This window comes from Staurois parvus, unplaced genomic scaffold (genome assembly GCF_062004578.1).
Source record: "Staurois parvus isolate SC_StPar_1 unplaced genomic scaffold, SC_StPar_1.0 ptg000025l, whole genome shotgun sequence".
Classification (NCBI taxonomy): Eukaryota; Metazoa; Chordata; class Amphibia; order Anura; family Ranidae; genus Staurois; species Staurois parvus.
The window spans coordinates 5,534,367-5,556,464 of record NW_028317821.1 but is presented as its reverse complement, the minus strand read 5'-3'; the positions used below and the strand labels follow the sequence as shown (position 1 = coordinate 5,556,464).

The 22,098-nt window shown below is 39.6% G+C and overlaps 1 protein-coding gene across 2 annotated transcripts in view; it reads left to right on the top strand.

Annotated features, from left to right (window-relative positions):
* Positions 1-21,646, top strand: part of APAF1 (apoptotic peptidase activating factor 1) — a 137,957-nt gene extending 116,311 nt beyond the window's left edge. For both annotated transcript variants that reach the window (XM_089694103.1, XM_089694111.1), the window contains exons 25-27: positions 1,331-1,456; positions 2,633-2,758; positions 19,443-21,646. In XM_089694103.1, coding sequence (XP_089550229.1) covers positions 1,331-1,456; positions 2,633-2,758; positions 19,443-19,589 — 399 coding nt within the window. In that variant the 3' untranslated portion in view covers positions 19,590-21,646. The remainder of the gene's footprint in view (positions 1-1,330; positions 1,457-2,632; positions 2,759-19,442) is intronic.
* Positions 21,647-22,098: the final 452 nt, after the last annotated feature.

Below are 22,098 nucleotides of genomic sequence, written 5' to 3'. Positions count from 1 at the left end.
TGAGCGCACAGTGACTGGTGGTGTTTACACTGATGAGGGATCACATTTGTGAATGTGGAGCATTTTGTATACCTAATCAAGGCATCGTTTGGTATTTTTGAATTGTGTATTCCATTTGCAGTATTACAGTGCTAGTGGAATCCTCTCACTTATCTAGTGCACTTTTGATTTAAATTCTTTTTGTTTGCAGATTAAATATGTTTGAGTTTATATGCATACTGTATATTATGGCAAGTTAATGTTATCACGATTGAAATATTCCCCACATTTTGTTTATTATTGCGGTATTAAGGATTTAATGTAGCGCAGCACTTTATAAGTTACTGAAATTGTCACATAACCTCACCTAATTGCACCCTGACTTTGCACAGTGCACACAGAGCCCAGGTGTTTATAGAGTTATGTAGCCAGGAGTGCCATTGAATAGGTTGTGTCTAGGTGAGACTTTGAGGCTGTGATTCTCTTTTTGCTTCTCTGATGCAGTGACATGTTTTGCGGCACCAAGGATAAGCAACTGTTCTCTTTGTTCAAAGCCTTTTTAGTTTTGATTGTGTTAAAAAAAATAAGGGATAACAAGGCAAGCTCAGCTGTAATAAGTATTCATTTTCTGTATGTGCTGTATCCACTAGGGGGAGCATAATATCAAACAGCCAGATGACAGCACAGTTTGCCTGCATTAGCTCGGCTGTTAATAATCTCTATACAGTAATGCACCACATAAGGTAAAGTGAGTAAAATTAAAAAAAAAAAAGTGATTGGTTAGTGGCAGCATTAAATATTGAAGTTTAGAATTCACCTAGGATTGCAGGTTTCCCACTACTTGTATATTACATAATTTTATTTATTTGTGTAAATTTTATTTTTACATGTGAACTGTGGTAGAAAGAAACACTATAGAAAGGATGTAAACAAATCAGCTCAGTATTAACTACGAATGCCCCTTGGTTCTTAACCTTTCTTGGGTTAAGACCATGCAGAGTGCACTAATTTATATCAATTAACCTAGTTTTCATCATCTGATTTAGTAACCTGTGCGTTACTGCACTGTGCTCTTACAAAAATATCAGTTTGATGTTACATATGACATGAACATATTTCTGGGTACTGGACCAGCCATCAGATGACCCTAATCAGCAATGTGTCCCAAAGTGTTATAATGTCCAAGCAGTACAGTTACAGCCTGCTTAAAGAAATAAAAGGTAGAATCTGCTAAATTGCTTTAGGATGACCTAGGCAGTTCTTATGCATTGATAATGATGTACTTGTTGATATACTGAAAAAACAAAGATGAAATAAAATTGTAACCGTAAAGTTGACTCTTTTGTCTCAGATTTGGAGTTTTGTTGGATCAACTCTCCTGCATGAGCTGACAGGTCACCAGAGCTGTGTGCGCTGCTCCAACTTTTCTTCAGACAACAACCATCTAGCCACTGGCGATGACAATGGAGAAATCATGGTATGTCTGAGCACTGGTATTTGTAAATTGTACTGCTAAAATGTTTCTGAATGAGATAGAAGTTTAAGGGTAGGCAAAAAAAAGTATTCTGCAAACAGTGCCTGGGTTAAAAATACATTGTAAGAACCTTGCGACTTATGACGAGTACCTTTTTTGTAAATGAGTAGAATATAATCATTTTTCTTCTGTTAGTCTGATGAGGGCACATCCAGATATAGTTGTTAAAATTATTAATATTTAGCAACATTTTTCAGTGTTAATATGGTCTTAGGCTCGGTTCGTATCTGTGCAGGTGGTGCCACTGCGGGACCCATACAAATACTGGCAGCCACAACCACCCGCACAGAGAAATGCGAGACCCATGGGCCAGTGCCATTAATCCTAATGGCACACCGCCCGCACTAGAAATCGTAACTCAAACCTCGGTTCCCGTGCAGGGTGTGATTTTAAAGATAGTGCAGGGACTTCTTTCCTGCGTGTCCTGGGGCACAGCAACCCATTCAAATGAATGACCTCTCATGCCCATGCAAGGCCGCACAGGTGTGAACCTAGCCTTAAAATCAGTTGGGAACACTCATACTCTCTGCTGATTGCAGCAAAGTAGTCAGGGGGCAGTTCAGACCACTATTTGGAAATTATTGCTTTTACACAGAGCACACAGTAGCTAAAACTTCCTGAAGAGCATAGGAGTTTGGTGCTGGGACTAGTTCAGCATTACAAAATATTGCGAACAGATTACTATTTTGAGGCAACCTGTCTTCATTCGTTTAATTTGTGTATAAACTACAATTAGACTTTAAGTCAAATTTTGGTATAGCATGAGTTTGCTTTATCAAAATTATCAAGTCCCGTTGGGCCCTAAAATAATAAAGTCTTCATTCAAATTCAAATTTGAAATTGCAGATGTCCGGATACTTGACATTTCTTAAACTCTTTACAGTAGTTTTAATTTAGGCACACTATGCATGAAAAGGTCCATGTTTTATTCTCTTTACAACTGCCTTCTCTTTTTTTGCTACATGTTTAATTTCACCTATTTACTACTTATCTTGCAATTCAGTGGTTACTTTTTAAGCATACAGAATAAAACCAGTTACTCATGTGGACTGCATGGTCACTATGCTTGAGGAGTCCACAAAAAAATGCTTATTTTTTTTTTTGTCCTCTATTTGGTAGATTTGGAAAGTGGACAGTGGGGAGCTGCTCAGACAGTGTCATGTGAATAAAGGTGATGACTGGGTGAAGGATATACATTTCTCTCCTGACAATAAACTAATAGTATCCTGTGGAGCTTATGTCAAAGTAAGTTATAATATATTTGCATTTTTCAGGTTCTTTAGAATTTTAATAAAAATAAACCCATTTTCTAGAAAAAACAAGACATATTGGGAGCTCTATTTTATTCCAAAACTGCCCTTTCCTCTTGTGATTTCCGAGACCTGAAGTCCTACTGGACAAGTTAACTTTTCCAGTGTTTTGTTGAATGGATGGTTCCAGAAAATTTCTAGGCTTAAATATTGTATAGTTGAAACACATAAACAACACTACTAATGTTATTCGTTTCAGAAATACTATTTTCCTTGGTACATGTTAGCATATGGTCCACATATGTCCAGTTTAGAGGGAAGGTACAGTATATTTTTAGTTAGCATCACTTAAGAGTAGAGTTATAGTTTTGTTGGAAGAAGCACTACAGTACAGTTGATACAGGTTTATCAGCAAGCCTAGACAGGATAGAATTAAACATATTGTATATAATTATGCTTAGTGCAATAATATTTAGGAACACCTTGAAGTAATAAACCACATGAACCCTTACAGATAATAACAGTTAACCTACCCCTTACACTTAAGCTAAAGCAGAGTTCAAGGCACATGAGTCAAGGGCGCCAGCGAACGCAGTTATGTAAGTGCATTTTAAATACAAAAAGTATAGGTACTTGAATTTGTCTTGTGGCTTCCCACAATCTTCTGTGCTTCTAGACTCACACAGGGAAAGGATGGGCCATCACTAGTAGCCAGGCTTTGTTACAGTACTGACACTGAAAACATGGTTACTAGAGGAGAGCACAGTTATGACATCAGTTTGATCCTGGTTCTTCATTGTTCACTCAGCGGCTGGAGGGTGTTCATGAAGACTAGGTTGTGCTGCTGTAGTGGAGGTCAAAGATTTGGCCATAATGTCTGGCTGGGGTGCCTGGATCACAAAACTTTCTGCATAGAAAAAAAATCCTTTCAGAGGTAAATGAGGACAGAAATACGTATCTTTTTTTTTTTTTTTTAAGAGTACTTTGTATTGAACATGTTTTAATTGCACAAAACAAAACTTACGCAGTTATCCACAAATGTTTAAGAACAGATTGTCCTAGGTTGCGCATTATAGACAAATAGCAGATTTCATAATATTACATAATATATGTCTAAATATACAGTCAGGTCCATAAATATTGGGACATCAACACAATTCTAACATTTTTGGCTCTATACACCACCGCAATGGATTTGAAATGAAACGAACAAGATGTGCTTTAACTGCAGACTGTCAGCTTTAATTTGAGGGTATTTACATCCAAATCAGGTGAACGGTGTAGGAATTACAACAGTTTGCATATGTGCCTCCCACTTGTTAAGGGACCAAAAGTAATGGGACAATTTAAGTGACAATTTTGTGTAAAAGAAAAAATAAATATATATATATATATGTAAATTTTTTTTTTTTCCGTCATTTTCCAAAAACCTGTGGTAAAAACATTAATTCTTCTATTGACTCAACATGCCTCTCAGCAAATAGTTTGGGGTGTCTACTTTACAAAAAGGGGTAATTTTGGGAGGTGGGGGCATTTTATGCCCAGCATTAAATGTTTATGCCACACATCACTCACTTTTCTGACCACCTGAAGACCAAGCCTTTTCTGACACTTTTTGTTCACATGATAAAAATCAGTATTTTTTGCTAGGAAATTACTTTGAACCCCCAAACATTATATATTTTTTTAAAGCAGACATCCTAGTGAATAAAATGGTGGGTGCAATTTTTTATGTCACATAGTACTCGTGCAGAGATTTTTCAGACGCTAATATTTTTACAAAAATATTTTTTTTTTTACTTTTAATGCGCAAAAACACAATATGTTGGCCAATTATTTGGTAAAATATATAAAAGATGATGCCCAGCCCCTGTAGAAATACGTTGGCAGGGCGGCACGGCTGGGCAAAACCACGTTTTAAAACGTGTGTTTGCAAAACAGGTAGGAGGCACGCACGAGGTGCACCACCGCCCTACCTGTCCCGATCACGGCCGCAGATGTCAGTTGCCGGGTCACAGCCAGTCGTTACCGGCTGTGTCCCGCCGATTAGCAGCAATCACTGACAGAGAGCAGGGCTGCAGTAGCTCTGCTTTCTGTCAGTTCCCTGTCAGCTCCTGACATGCTGAGCCGGAGAGAAGAGTTTATCTCTCCCGATCAGCTGTCCCGTGCAGTACACACCCCCGCCCCCTAGTAAAACACTCCCCTCACACAGTTAACCCTTTCAGTAAATAAAGTTAACCCCTTCCTCCCCAGTGCCATTAGTACAGTGTCAGGTGTTTTTTTTTTTTTTTGCACCGATCACTGTATTGGTGTCACTGGGGATGTCAGTGACCCCAAGTCAGTTCCCCCCCAGTGTCAGAATGTCCGCCGCAGTCCCGCCATAAGTCACTGATCGCCGCCATTATTAGTATAAAAAAAAATCAAAAATCCCAGTATCTTTATTGCCATTTTGTAAACGCTATAACTTTCACGTAAACCAATTAATTTATACGTATCGGGTTTTTTGTTAGCAAAGACATGGCGCAGAATACATTTTATGCCGAAATTTGATTTTTAAATTTTTTTACTGGACATGTTTTATAGCAAAAAGTCCAAAATATTGTTTTTTTTTCCTCACAATTGTCAGCCTTTTTTTTTTTTTTGATAGCGCAAAAAATAAAAAACGCACAGGCTATCAAATACCACCAAAAGAAAGCTCTATTTGTGTGAAAAAAGGTCATAAATTTCATTTATGTACCATATTGTATGACCGCACAATTGTCCGTTAAACTTGCGCAGCGCTGTATAGCGAAAATAATGGCGTAAAATGCAGTATCTATACCATAGTTTGTAGACGCTATAACTTTCACACAAAGCAATCAATATACACTTATTGGGATTTTTTTTTACCAAAAACATGTAGCAGAATACATTTTGGCCTAAATTTATAACTAACTTTGAGTTTACTTTATATTTTTTATAGCTGAAAGTAAAAAAAATCGTTTTTGTTCAAAATTTTTTTTTTTTTTTTTGTCTATAGCGTGAAAAATAAAAAACGCACAGGTGATCAAATACCACCGAAAGAAAGCTCTATTTGTGTGAAAAAAGGACATAAATTTTGTTTGGGTGCAGCATTGCATGACCGCACAATTATCAGTTGCATTAGTGCAGCGCCGAGTAGCAGAAAGAGGCCTGGTCATTAAGGGGGGTAAATCCTCAGGAGGGCAACTGGTTAAAACTGCACATGCCCCATGCAATGGCAACAAACTGCATATATTTTTAATATCCATAGGCAATGCTTTAAAAGCCTTTACAAGATACCATTTTAGATTTACAAAGGAGGTCTAGTGTGAGAATTACTGATCTGACGTACCTCATATGCATGGTGCAACCGCTGTTAACATACTGGCATAGGGTCAACGCTTCTTTTTAAAGTTAATTTGATTTTTTAAATTATTTTTACTCTGTCCCTTTCATTTTTTATTTTTTTATCACTTTTAATGCTATAACAGGGAATGCAAATATCCCCTATAACTTCAATGGGCATTGTCATATATTCTTTTTTGAGAAATCTTTTAGACTCTAGATATCTCTTCTGCCCTTACATTATCTAATCTCAGCAAGATCTCTGTAATCATATGTTTTCCCAATTTACAAATGGCGCTGTTTATATCCTGTGAAACTGAAGTGATGATATGCTCGTAGCTTCCGATTTCTTAGACTATAGAGATGATTGGCACCATTCCGGGCTCCAATCAGCTCTATGGTTAGCTGGCAGAAACACTGGCTGCATTCTCAGATTCCCCCAATGGAACGAGAATGCCCAAGAAGGCCATGGAAGGCAGTGGGGGATGGGGGGCATCTTTTTCCCCTGCTTGTAAAAGTAATCCTGCAGCTATTTAGCCACTAGGATTGCTTTTACATGAAAGCCGATTGCTGGCTGAAAACAAATTATACCAGGATGATGCCTGCAGCTGCAGGCATCATCCTGGTATAACCACTCAAAGTCCAGTGATGTACCAGTACGTCGCTTGTCCTTGTTGGGTGTATATACTATGTTCTTTTTTTTTTTTTTTTTATGCAGCCTGCTGGCTGAATGAAAAAATGAAAAGAAATCTCTGCCAGTCCACCCCTTCCATGTTAAGGTTATAGTCGTGGACACAGAGGGGTTTCTCAACAACGCCAGATACTATGTTAATTTGGACTGTCGCATCTGTGTGAGTGGAAGACAGGACGAAAACATCCCATTTGTCCTTCCACTTCACTGTGAGCAATTCATTATTCCTCAAGCAGGCTGTCTCCCTCTTTCTAAGTCAAGCCATTGGGGGAAGCCCCGGCAATTAGGTCGCACGGTGCCACATGAGCCAATTCCAAGATTGTATAAATGTCTAAATAGTGGCACGCTTGTATACAAATTGTCCACGTATAAGTGGTACCCCTTATGGAACATACACGACATCAAGTCCCAAACTATCTTGCCACTGCTCCCCATGTAGTCTGGGCAGTTGGGGGGCTCTACTTCGCTTTCTCTTCCCTCAAACCCTAAATTTGTACGTATAGCCTGTGGCCCTCTCACAGAGCTTATACAATTTGACCCCATATCTAGCATGCTTGCTGGGGATGTACTGTTTGAATGAAAGGCGGCCAGTAAAGTGAATGAGGGACTCATCCACACAGATGTTTTGCTGGGGCGTATACACATCTGCAAATTTCTCAGGTGGTTTATGAGGGGCCAAATTTTGTAGAGCCTGTCATGTTCAGGGTTACCCCGAGGATGACAGTGTGTTATCACTGAAATGCATGAAGCGCAATATCGTCTCATATCTATGCCTGGTCATGGCAACAGAGAACATATGATGAATTAGGTCTGTGGACCAATACAATCGCAACTCATTCTTTTTTGTAATACTTATGTTGAGGGTTAGGCCCCAAAAAGTTTTACATTCGGAAACCGTAATGGGTTTCCATGCGAATGGTCTGGCAAGGTTTGAGGCGATATATTGTTGAGCATATAAATTGCTTTGGCCCACAATCAAATTGTACAAATCTGTGAAAAACAGCTCCATAAAATCAAGGGGAGTAGTTAAATTTGCTGTTTCCACCTGAATTCCGGGTTGGACAGTGAATGGGGGAAGTACAGGTGCTGCAGAATCTGTGGGCTGTCAATCAGGATTTGCAAGCACGTCCCGAAGGACAGTAGGGGCTCTACGGGCCTGTGTGCGAATTCTTGGTGGCTGCGGGAAACTACTTGTGCTTGAAACCGCACCAGCTTGTACTGCATTAATGGGACTGGCCATGTGACCAAGTGATACTGCAGTGCTGCTATAAAAAGGACCAGGATGTACTAGGCCGCTGGTGATCGCCAGTTCACCAAAAGGTAGTGCAGCACTAGTACTGGCACTCTGCTGCATATGAGACAAGTCATGTGATCCTAGCACTTCAGCTTCATGGGGTAGGGTATGCCTGATCTGAACAAGGACCTCTTCTCCATCGTCCAAGCTACCTGTCAGAGTGCCACTGCTGTCTACAGGTTCGTATTCTAAGGCTGATTATGTCAGGGAGTCTTCCCCTTCGCTCTCACCTGACATGCTCAGAATTCTGTAGTCCTCTTCACTAGTGTACCTTTTGTTGGACATTTTGGACTCTAAATTTACAGGTACCTAGTGCTACTCATGGGAAAAAAGAGCACCTGGCTGTCAGGGACTGCTTGAACTGCTACAAAATAATTTACAGGTAAGTTTTAACAGAGATCAGGCCTGATTCTGTGAACACTGCGGTTTTGTGTGCATTGTATTACAGACAGTGATCAGAAATTATACTGAATCTTGTTATGGGTGGGGGGAGCATTGGGGCTAAACGCTAGTGCTGGCAGCAAACGGGGATGATCCTGCTAACACTGCGTTTTTGTGGACACTAATAAAAAGGCGGCACTGGTATAGTTTTTTGTTTGTGATCAGTATATTGATCCTTACAAACACTATACTAGTAATGATGGTGATCAGCGACCTGTAGCGTGAGTGTGATAGTGTGCGGGCAATCTAACGCTAACTGAGCCTAGCTGGGAGGGACGCTAACTGACCCTGACGCTATCTGACATAGCTAGTGGCATTAATACAGTGATCAGGGAAAAATACTTTACACTGACACTGTACTAATGGCACTGGCAGGGGGCAATCAAGGTGTTAAAATGTCTATCTAATGTGTGTGGGTACAGTGTGCTGCTTTTACTCACGTGTGATGTCTTTCTTCTCTCTCTGGAACAAAATGGTTCCAGGGAGAGAAGAGCCAGCTAGATCCTGTGCCTGTATTTACAAATACAGGCACAGCTCTGCATCTCTATTTGCTGTAGGAGATCGGCCAAAATCACTGACCGAGACCTGCTGACATACACCTCCTACAACGAATGACAGTGGGGGTCAGCAGGGGGGATGAGCGCTGTAAACCCGGAAGAGCAAAGCGGTGTACAGGTATGTCGCTTTGCCTGCAGCTACCGCCTGTCCGCAGTACTCAGGCGGGCGGGAAGTGGTTAAACTTACCCAATAGTGCCAAAACCCTCCCTGGGGTCTTATTTAATAAATGGTAACACAGAGTTCTGGGCAAAAAACTTTCTTGCCCCTTTATTAAATTAGTCATCATCTGGGTTGAAGATATGCTCTTTATTATACATTATCATAATAATAAGCAGACAGTCAGAATTCGAGTTTGTTATATAGCGCTTTCAATTGGTGTGCCAATTTCAGCCTGTACAAACAAAAGTATAGTAGCTGATTTTGTACTGTTACTGTAATTCATGAATAGATAGATAAATATGGATTTATATGAAATGCCCGGTTAGAAGAATTGGGAAGTAAGCAAAAAAAAAGTAATGAAATAACATTCATTTTTCAGTCTATAAGGAGCACAATCCGTCTATAGTAATCGGCATTTTGAGTGTACTGGTTTACATTGCGCAGATTGGAAGAGCTAGGTTTTTTTCCTGTTGCAGGACCCTTACAAACTTGTTACAGGATCTTTGCTTCAGGGTGCCAACAAATCGGTCATTTTGTCATAAACAATTTAAATTGGTCATGTGATGAAAAATAAGCAGAGGGGATTTTTAGTGAATGGAACCTCAATCAATACTTTTAGAGCTATGGACAGCTGAAGTTATATGCAAATCTGAACTTTTCCTTCAAAACCGAAGCTTGGCCCTGCCTTCTTCCACCTTCTGAGCATTCTTATTGGTTAGAGGAGCAATAGGGAAAATGGAGAGCACACGGTAAAAAGGGCTAAGCAGGAAAAGTCAAAATTTGCAGGAAAAGTCCAAATTTAGCATTCTATTAATCCTTTTCATCTGCAGTTTTTATTTGAGGTAACTTCTTTGTATGTTTTTTCATCACATGCTCAGTTTGAGTTTTCCTAGGTCTGAGACAGGTTGTCTAATTCAGTGGAAGTTTACAAGTTTTAAAGGATAAGTTCACCTTTGGGAACATGTTACATGTTTCACCCATTTTTAGGGTGTAACATGTTCCTACTGCTGCAGTCACTGCCTGTACTAACAGCCACTTTTGAAAACTGCTCCGCCCATACTGCTGTGTCATTCATTCATAGAGTTGTATGAATGAATTGACTACAAGTACTGACAATGAAAATCTTCCTCTCAGTGTAAAACTGTCTGCCCGTACGATGTACAGGCACACAAATTATACTGACAGTCTGCAGGAGACTGCATGGCACCAGCGATCTGCTGATTACTGTTGCAGTGCTTTACAGGGTCCAGAAAAAAAAATAGTAAACGCACATTTTTTTTTACCTGTAAAATAATTGGCATTTGTAGCAATCATGCACACAGAGATGGAATGCAAGCCTCCATTTTGGCAAAGGCCTCCATCTTGTATCATTTTCTACTCCCAAATCAGATTCCTCCGATATCCCCCCTCCCTCTCTGAGAAGTGACATGTGGTCTGTTTGATGCAAAGATCAAAGGCATCAAGGCCAGCTGGAGAGCTCATGTTTATAAACCCCAGTTAGCCTGGCCCCAAGATGTCTGTGAGACTCTGTTTGGAGAAGAATTGTAAAACCATAAACCAAGTCCTTCACTGAGCTCAAAAACATTCCAGGTAATCGTAAAACGGACTCACATTTAAACATCCCCTTTTCCCCTATGATTACATATCTTGGACTATGAAAGATGTACATAAAAACCAGGCATATATTCAGATTGGTCTCGTTAATACAAGACGTCTGATATATTACATCCCCTAGCTGGCATCAACAGGAGAGCAGAAAATTATATCTCCTTAACCATCCCAGCAGGTATGTCATATTTCATACCTAGACGTTCAGCAGGTGATTCTGCGTATTAATCTGCTAGTGGCAAGGCTGCTAAATGCACCGAGAATAAGTTATGAACCATGACATCAACTGGGAGGGTTTTTGGTTCTAGCTTGGGTCTCCACCACAACACCCCTCCCCAAATGAGGCGATTGGTTCTCTGCTTTAAGGAGACACGCTGCTGAGTTCCTAGAAAAAGCTGAGCTAAGCTGAGTTTAGTTAAGTTGAAGATTCTCCCCTTTAACATCGTAACTAACTTTGGGAGATAAGGCCCTTTTGGCTCAGGAAACTTGATCTGCTAAACCAAGGCTGACGGCAAGTACTTTATCTCTTTAAACGTGTGTGTGTGTGTGTGTGTGTGTAAATATTGTTATTGCACCCTTTTGACCTTTTAGTAATAAATCTTACTTTCTGAAAGTGTTGAACTGTTTCTAAAGCTCTTTAATGCAAACTAAGAACCCCTGCCTGTAAAGAGCGCTACTGTGTGTTTTAAATTTTGGTATATTTCTGCCTGCGGTGACAGTGGTATACCGACGGTTATGCAAACATCATAGCGTTATTGCTGATATTGCCGAGTTTCCTCTTTCTCTGTACAAAAAGGAGGTGGTGGCAATGTGAAGGGTTAATTGCGTAATTAACCTGACCCAGTAACAATCACTCCCAGGCTGCAGATACACAGATTGTGGTCCATTAGCTGGAAAATCTTTGTGCAGCTGGGCGTGGCATTGTTACACATGGGACAGCGTGGTTTTAGATTGGCTAGTCCTTTGGTCACAAGTTTGGTGAGCAGGGCTGGGGTCTGATGCCGTGATCGTCACAGCATTTATTTTTTTTTTTTAAAGTTTACATCCCTTAAATGGATGAATTCCTTTCCTATGGAAAATCCTCCATTATTTATAAGCTGTTTTTTTCCCTTTGACCTCACTTAAAACTAAATTTATTTTGCCCTTTCCAAGTTGATCCTGTGCAGTGAGAATGTTGTAAGCATGTACACATCACTGCCTGTGAATTGGTGTTAACATAATGCAGAGTGTAGTGCAGGTAAGTTTTTTGCTGGTGCTCCCGCATAACTGGGGTTATAGATTTCAGATAAGTATGCAAAATAACACTTTAATGGCAATCTATCAAGCCACACAGCTGTATTAGGCCCCATGTACACGGGACACTTCTGAATGATGGAAACTGCTGGAAAACCTAGGTTAAAAAAAGTCTGTTTATCCGCATTTGCATAACGCGTTTATGTGCGTTTACAAGTGTTTTGCATTTGAATCGCTGATAAAATCGACTGCTGAACGCATGTTTTTATGCATTCAAAAAAACAACTGTAAACTCAAATGCCTGTAAACGACTGTAAATGAAGATGTGTACATGGACACATAGGAAAACATTAGGGTGAGTTCAGGGGCTGCTGAAAAAAACCGCTTAACCGCTCCTAACTGTGAGTTTATCAGCTGCAGTGTACATGAGCCTTTAGGTATTTTTGTTTGGGCTTTAAGTGATATAGTGATATAGTAGAAGTAGTAGATTAGTGTAGAGTCACAATGTACAAAGTGCTGACAAGCTACTTATGGTCATTTACACTGTGGCCAGCTCTGCATGACGATTAAGGTGTTTTACATTTCTGACAGCTGAAAAGGAAGTGTATAAGTGTCTACTGCTAGTGTATTGGGGACAGCTACAAAGTGCTTGCAAATGTCTTCTGTTATTGAACCGGGGTCCTTAGCTGTACTGTTGTGCTGACATGCTGTGATTTCAAGTATAGAGCTCTGCCGAGACAGCTGTCCATACTGTCCCTTTTGGTCCAATCCATATTGTGTACTGTAACTGTACAATCAAAATGTGGCAACAGCACTTTTTTATTTTATCCTTCGTTGTATGTTAAATGTATTATAAGTTAAAAAAAAACAATGTTAAAATTGTTTGTGTTCATTTATGATGTAGCTATGTCTGTCCCATTCATTGATATATGACACCTCATTAGAATATGTAGCCAAACTGGTTACATGAGCTTTGTAGAGGAGAGAGGAGTTAACACTCAGCTTTTATTACCAGAGTGACATATCTAATTCAGCTAAGTAAACAGCAATTTGATCTTTTTGTTTGATGTCTGTTCTAAGTGAGGTTGTCTTCCAGTGGAACAAATTGCTAGAAATTAGTGAGTTAAGTAAGTAGCTTCATCCAAACCCATTTATTTGATAAATAAGAAGGGAAGTACAAACATTCATTAAAATATACAGATATAATAGCACAACATAAAGTGTATGTAAACTTTACTTTGTTGAATATACTAACTTTTTGTTACATCTGTTCTGTAAGTGCAAAACAAAATACCTGTTGAATCTGCCAGAAATTCAGTGGGCTAATAACTTTCCTGTATAAATCTCAAGCAGTGTCATCAGCCCTGCCCAGTTAACAGAACAGAAGATGAAGAGCTATTCTGAAGTCCAGTGATAACACTGCCTCTCCATAAATGCTGTCAGCCTAGGACATTCCTTTTGTTAATGGCAGGATCACCAGATTTTCTTTTGGTTGTAGATAAAGTGAGGAAGGGATAGAACCCTTGTCAGATTTTACTGTTATCGGGGGTCCATTAGGGTTTTACCAGACAAAACGTTATGGAAAATAGGCATCAAGGACACAGAAAAAGCTGTCATGAATTCTAGCCTTCCCCTAATGTAATAAAACAAATACAAATCCTGTATGTGTTGCTGTTGAAGATTTTCCATCATTGTCACTAGAGACGAGCGAATTATTCAAAAATTCGGTTCGGCTGATTCGCCGAATTCGCCGAATAAATTCGCTTCGAGCCGAATATATTCGCTGCGAATTTAACTTATAAAAAGGGTGTTTCTAGGCTTCAGAGAGCCTTTATATTAGTGCAGAACACTGTACCTTTAATTTAAATGCCCTTGGAGTCTGCTGGGGAAGAGAAATAATACTGTCAGTCAGTATGACATGCAGATGAGTGCCGTCGATCTTAGAATCACCGCACACTTCACTCATTTGGGCAGTCACGGGGCCAAAACCAGAGTGTGGAGCCACAGTGTGGCGGTGGAGGCAGCAGCAATGGGAGGCTATACAGCACCCTATGACAAAATGGAACCCACCAGCAGTGTCAGGAGACCTGAAAGTGGCACATGGCAGAGTGTGGCGATGGAGACAGCAGCAATGGGAGGCCGTACAGGGACCCATGACACACTCTGGACCTGGCAGCAGCATGAGGAGGCGGTACAGGGGCCCATGACAGATTACGGGCCTGGCAGCAGCATGAGGAGTCGGTACGGGGGCCCATGGCAGATTACGGGCCTGGCAGCAGCATGAGGAGGCGGTACAGGGGCCCATGGCAGAGTGGCGGAGCGTAAGCAGCTAAAATTGAAGGCCATACAGAGGCCTATGTTAAAAAGTCCCCCCAGCAGCAGCGTGGGGAGACGACTATCAAGAGTCCAATGGCAGAGTGGCGGAGCAGAAGCAGCTTCAATTGAAGGCCATACACAGGCCTAGGTTTAAAAGTCCCTCACAGTTAATTCCAATAACGAACTCTACTCCTCCGTGCAATCTACTTACGAGACCCTGGGCAGGTCTGGGTCCAATTTGTGGTAGAGACTGGTTTTGTTCAGCCATGCTTGAGCGAGTAATAACAGGTCTGTGCTGCCCTTTGGTGTCTGGCTTAATGCGCACAACACTGAACGTCCCAGCATTTGTCAACGATTTGCCGTTAAGTGATGCAAACCCGCTGAACCACGTTCATGAGGAGCCGGTACAGGGGGCCATGAATCGGTATGGACCTGGCAGCAGTGTGAGGAGACCCGAAAGTGGCACATGGCGCAGGGTGGCGGTGGAGGCAGCAGTATTCTGAAGCCATACACAGGCCTAGGCCCATCTTCTCTGTCCATTTTCTCCGTCGCCACACATGTTGCCGCCATTTTTGGGAAAATTTGATTCGTGCATCCGAAGTTTGCTAATCTTCGGATTCGTCGCGAATAGAATTTTTCCAAATCTTCGGAACGAATTCCACTTCGTCATGTTCGATTCGCTCATCTCTAATTGTCACCTTAAAGAATATGTACACCCAATATTTCCTATTCCTGATATGCGCCTGCTTTAACATGTACAAAAAGTATCCTTTTCTCTTTGTATTGCTTCCTTTGTGTGAAATCCCTGGTGTTCCTTCCAGTCCCTGTGCTTCCTATTAACCACTTCCTGTCTGGACACTTTTACCCCCTTCCTGACCAGGGCAATTTTCAGCTTTCAGCGCTATCACACTTTGAATGACAATTGTGCGGTCATGCAACACTGTACCCAAATGAATTTTTTAACTTTTTTTGAGACAGATAAAGCTTTATTTTGGTGGTATTTTTTCACCGCTGGGATTTTTTTTTTTTTTGCTATGTAAATGAAAAAGTCCAAAAATTTTGAAAAAAGTGGGTTTTTTATAAAATTTTGCAAATAAATAATATTTCATCATAAATCTTGACCAAAATGTATTCCGTTTATCTTTTTAGTAAAAAAAAAATCCAAATTAGTTTATAACCAAAAATTATAATTTTTAAACTTTTTTTTTTTGCATTTTTATTTTTTTATATTATTTTTTATTTATTTTTATTTTTTTTACATATTGTCAACCTAGCAGTACAGTGTCACCATGGTGACACTGTACTACTTGTGGGGGGTAATGAAGATTTTTTTTTTTTTTTTTACACTGATTGCTTTTACACCCATATAGGATGTAAAAGCAATCATTTCTCTTTCTCTCTGTCTGCATTCTTGCAGTCATTGAGAAGTACTGAGTGAGCTGTGATTGGTCACAGCTTGTCACATGGTACAAGGCTGTTGTGAATAGCCTTACACCATGTGACCTCTGTGATCATTCACACACGTAGTAAGCAATGATGTGACATCTGCTTACTACTTTGCATGTGATCACTGATTGGCCAATCAGTGATCACATAATCAGGACCTCGTACAGAGGTCCGAAGATCGGTGTTTCACTGTGTCTGGAGGGCACAGCAGGAACCGGATCGCGGTGCTGCGTGCTCCCAGGGAGTACGCACAAGCAGGGTGCGGGGAGGCCGTTTATAAACGGCCACCCGACCCTGCACTGCCACCGTCCGGCCGTTTATATACAACGGACGGTCGGGAAGTGGTTAAACCACGCTAAGCAGAAGAACACACTGTGGTCAGTTATCTAGCTGTGATGGGAGCTTAGCCTGCTGTCCTCCAATGACTTGTCCTGACCCCCCCCAAGCCATTTACTGGAAGGATCAGTGTGCTGCTGATTCTTCTCCCCCAGCTCCTATACAGCTGACAACAGAGGGTATGTGATCACTTATTAAAAAAAAGGGGGGGGGAAGGTATTTGTAATGGGTTTTTATGTTTATATACAAACGTTTTGCCTTTCATTTCTATTTTAAATTGAATGGGTTGTTTTACAAGGTGAGGTCTTACAATCTCTTTAATAAAAACTGAGAGGTATTCTCTAATGGAGCCCCAGATTGCAGTAAAAAGAAAAAGGTTTTGGCTGGACATACACTTTCAGCTTTATAATTAAGCTATATTTTTTATAGTTTTGTTACTTGCATGATAATACCACTTTTAAACTGTAAAATCACACACGCGCATACACATAAATATATATATATACATACATACACAATCCTGTGACAGTTTACACCTTATGGAAATTGTTGACTCTTTCAAAATATTTGAACAGGCAAAAATTGGATCTTTATTCAGACAGTGCCTACAAATAAAGATGATATACTTAAAGCAGAGCTCCCCCGCTCCCTGTTAAGGATTGGCGCCTTTGGGGAGCGGGTACCCGAAATTGACAGGTACCTGCTCCCACTTCCACTGCGACTGCCTAGGTGATTGGAAGAGGCAGTTGTCCTCCCCCCCCCCCCCCCCAAAGTCTTCTGAGACACGTGACAGGTCCCAGTAGACTATGGGACCATTCACAAAGCGTAGCACAATTCGCGCATGCGCAGTGGGCACCCGGCTGTGAAGCTGCAAGCTGCCCAGTGCCCACAGTGAAGATGCCAGCACCGGGAACACAGGGTGGCCGGTGAAACGGGCTGTGGGATCAAGGGACCGGTAACTGTCCATTTTTTATAAGTCAGCCGCTACAGTTTTTGTAGCTGCTGACTTTTTTTTTTTTTTTTTCACTGAAACTGCGCTTTAATCAAGTGACACATAAAAATTACTTGGGGTATTCATTCTCCTAAAATAAATGACCAAAATGCAGATTTGTCATGTGCAAAAGTTCCTACCTTTACCACCACTTCAAATCCATTAAATCAGAATCAGGTCTTCCAAATCAGGTTCCAGTGATTAGAACATTCTTAACAAGTATGCAGGTGGAACATGTAAAACTTAGTTATTTAGGGCCAGGTGGTTTCTTTGCTATTGATCTGTGTGGTATCATAATGCCAAGATCTGAAGCAGTTTTTAAGTTCCTTTAAAAAGAAGGTTCAGGATGCCTATTATTATGGTTGCACCAATAACGGTATCGATGCCGATACTAAGCATTTGCACAAGTATTGGTGCTCGTGCAAATGCACTGATACCTGAAAATGATACATTCAGTCTCGGTTCTTTCAACTGTCAGCTGAAATGTAAATTTAAAAAAAAGCCATCAAGAACAAAAAAAGAAGCTGGCTATTACCTGTGGTTAAGGAGCAAGGCCACCGCCCACGTCCTTAACAACCAATGACTCGTTAAGCTGCCAGTGGGTTTCCCCTGTTGACAGGTGAAGTGTAAACAAGTCCTAGCAATTGGAGCTGTAAAAAAAAATCAGCCTGACAATGTTTATCAACAACATTGTTCAGCCACAGAAAGATAAAAAGAAACATGGTTTCATGTATCTTTCTGTTTATTCATCTACAGATGGAAAAAAGGGATGAACTTGATCTGCAGATAAAGTCAGTCAAAATCAACCTGTCAAGTAAAAAAAAGTTGTTGTGCTTTTTTTTTGTTTTAATTAAATGTACCTCTAACACCTTATTAACCCTTAATTTACTCTAATCACCCCTAATTAACTCTTTATTCTCCTTTTCCATTTAATTATGAGTTTACTGCTGATGTTTTTTGTTTGCTTTTTTTATATTTTTACACTTTTAACATATATTTACAGGTTTCACATTGAAAAAAGTCCAAGATTTAAAAGAATAAATGTATTTCATTTGTAAAAAACCAGAATCATAATTTTAGTGTAGTTTTAAACAGGAAAAATTACAGAATAGAATGCACACTTTTTACATGCTGTAATACAGTTTATTTTTATATATTTTATAAAAAAAACTATATGTATTACGTTATCTTAAACAGGTCCATAGCAGAAATATAAAAATTACTCTGGTCCATAAGGGGTGAACAGGTGTGAGAGCTGAAGTGGTTAAGGAGCAAGGCCGCCATGTCCTTAACAACCGATCACTCATTCAGCTGTCAGCAGGGTTCCCCAGCTGACAGCTGAAGTGTAAGCAAAACAGTTGCTGGCAGGGATCTGTAATTGGCATTTGCAAGTACAAAAAAATAATAATGGTACTCGTACTCTCTGTACAAAAATGGCATCGGTGCATCCCTACCTTTGGCAAGGGATTTAAAAAGATTGCTAAACATTTGCAATTTATCATTTCGCTGTAAGAAAAATAATGTATAAGTGGCATAGATTTAATTTGTCCAGTCCAGCAATTTTAGAGAAGAGTGAATGAATTGATGTCAAAAGAAGTCTCCAGAAATCCCAAAATTTCATTGTGGGATTTGCAGGTAACACATACATCAGTTAGTGTTAAAGTGCATGCTTCAACATAAACAAATGCACAAATATAACCAGCATGTGTATCAAAGTGCACTTTCATGAGAATGTGAGACCATCTTTCCGAAACTCATATTTTAACAAGAAATTGTTGGAAAGTGCTAATGATCTGAAGCATACTAGAAATTCCACTAAAGAAAAGCTCAAAAAGAAGTAATGGTGGGTTATGGACTGTTCTAGTCAGAGCCCAGATTTGAACATTAAAATGTTGTGGGGGATTTGAAACTGGTAGTTCATGCAAGGAAACCTACAAACACTTTGCAACTGAAGGAATTTGCAGCAGTGTCAACCGAGATGTCAGAGACTTGTGGGTAAAACACCTAAAAGTAGTAATTTTTGCTAAGAGGGACAATATCAGCTTGTGATGCTAATGGTATATTCATCTATTCAAAAGTACATGATTGTATATGTTGATATTTTTGTTGAATAAATACCTGAATATGTGAAATGTTATTGTGTGTGTGTATGTGTACATATATATATATATATATGCGTGTGTGTGTGTATGTATATATATGTATATATATATATATATATATCGCTTTGATTGCTAATTGTATTTTTTTTTTTCTTACAGTGGTGGGATGTGGACTCCGGAGCCTGCAAACAGACCTTCTACACAAATGGCACAAACTTAAAGTCAATTCTCCCATGTTCTTCTTTTAGAACTTTTGTAACCATTGACAATCTTGGAATTCTGTATGTGCTTCAGTTAGTGGAGTGACAATGACGCCACATGTATTAAATATGCTGTTCCATTATGTTCTTTTGATAATCTACCTGGTAGAGCAGAAAGCAAACTGAGAGCAAACCTCCAGGGATCCTGTACAGAGCTCAGCTTAGCACAGCTCTCAAGTACATTTTTTTTATTTTAATTGCCACTCTGTGGTAGGCAGAACAGAATAACACAAAATGTTAATTGTACCATTTTCCTTGTGTTATCCTTAGGCTACTGTACTTTTTGTTATCTGGAAGCAGCAACAAAAACACAATACAAATTGGGTAACTTGGGCTGTAGCTACCTGATATCTTGAGATATGTTTACCAGTTTAAATGTGCATGTGTTACACACAGCACACCAAAATGTTTTACATACCTCTATTATGTAAGCTGTGAATTACATCTGGGAGCTGTATTCTGATCCTTGATATTTTTACTGGACAGTTGTACATGTTCCCAGGTGTTAAATGAATATTATTTCTTTGACAAATTGAAAATATGTGGGGGTAACTCCAAAAATAATTCCAGAATGATTGATTGTATTTGTCAAGTATCTCTTGGTGTAAATCCTTGTGTATCAAATGTATTTGCACCAATAATTCTGATATATTTCAGAAATGTTGATCTCGGCAATAATTGTACCAACAACGACATGTACTGTTCAAACTTGCAGCACTTTGTTTTCAAAAATAGTTTTGCTCTTTTCCAAATGTACAGTAGACCTTGTCTTTCTATCAAAAATGAATTGCTTAATTTAAAGGGGCAGTTGATCTAAAACTGATAGTTCAGCTGGTTCAGGTTTGTATATCTTTCATGGACATGATTTATCAGATCTCTGCACTTGAATTCATGGGCCTTAACCCCTTCTTTGGACCTTTTATATGGTGATTTGTTTTTAAATTTATTTCAAATTAATTCAACAGAGGAGCTGGAACAAGTCTATGTTAAGCCTGACTTTGGGGTACTATACCTGTACCATGCTGGACTTGACATGCAAAGCAATCCTGAAGTATGACCTTTTGGGCAGTGGGCTCTGCTTTTCAGAACTGTATGTACTGATTAAGCCGCAAAGTGCTTTCCAGGTTCAGAGCCATGGTATTGTCTCTGAACTTGATCTATCTCTGAAGACTCACTATTTAAATAGGCCATGTGGGCTGAGCCGACTTTGTATTTCTGCTTTTTGTAAATTCACCAAAACCAGATTGGTATTAGAATGTACACCCCTTAGTGAGCCTATGAAAGCTTGAGACTCCCTTCAGCAAGCTTAGCCAGTTCAGCCATGGTCACTGGTAAATGCATACATGTAGCTGTGTGTTTGATATTGCTATTGCTAGCACATTTTGACAGCCAATTATCAGATATTTATAAGGTGTATCAGCAGAAGAAAAAAACATGGCTATCATACAAGAGGACCTCTACTAAACTATGATAGCATGACCAGGTGCCTCTCTGTGATCACAGCATGGTGGGTCAGTAGTTGCCAATTTTCCAACAATTCCAATAAACCTTTTGGTAATTGTCATGAATTTTGAACTGTATTATCCACCAATTATGCCAAACTAACAAAGCCTTTGATTTGGAAGGGTCGCTTTATGGTATTTTATGTGTTAAAATGGAAGAGGTACAATTGAAGGTGCAATACCAAATAATGTAAATTGCTTGTTAAGAGTTAGATCAGAATGGAATACATTCTTTAGTTACTGTATTTGTATTCTTTATCATTTCTAATTTTTAGATTACTTTAGAAAAGCTGTTCATCTTTGGGCAATCACTTCTCTGCCCAATCTCCAAGTGTCATAAGGGAAATCCTTCATTGTCATTCTAAGCACTATCTTTTTGTACATTTTGTACAGTACAGGGTGTGTATTATGTTTTATTACAAATAATCACAGAAAATGATGGTGCATTGATAACTTTTATGTGATATTTTCAGAAAGTTACTTACTGGAAACAAAAATATCACATCATTGTAATTGGAAGTCATACATTTTCTATGCAAGTCTTAGGGTCTCTTTTTTTAGTACCTTATTATCTTGAATTAATAAAAATGTTTTAAGAAGACATCCATGTTTGTTTTTTATTGTAAATAGTTTTTTTTGCTTTGTCTTTTCAGGACAGCTGCACCAAGTATAAATACCTAGAAAGTCTGAATATACCCTGTGCACACTGCTAAATACCCATTCTAGAAACCTTTGCAATGAAAGCACAGGTTTTTTTTAGTTCATATTGCAACATGTTTAACACCTTCACGCTGGGGTTTAGGGTCATGTGACTGCCGTGATTGGCTGTCATGGCAGTTACATGATCGGAAAGGTCCCGATAGCAAGACGAGATCAGGACCTTTCAATGGGACGCAGGGTGCGTGCTCTCAGCACATGTTTGTTTACAAATGGTACTCAAATATGCTGCCACTCTGCGTCAAGGCCCAGCTGCCGAGAGGCTGCATATTTGCGTACTGTCGGCGTGAAGAGGTTAAGCTGGCCAACTGCGTCAAAGTAATTCCTCTATGATCA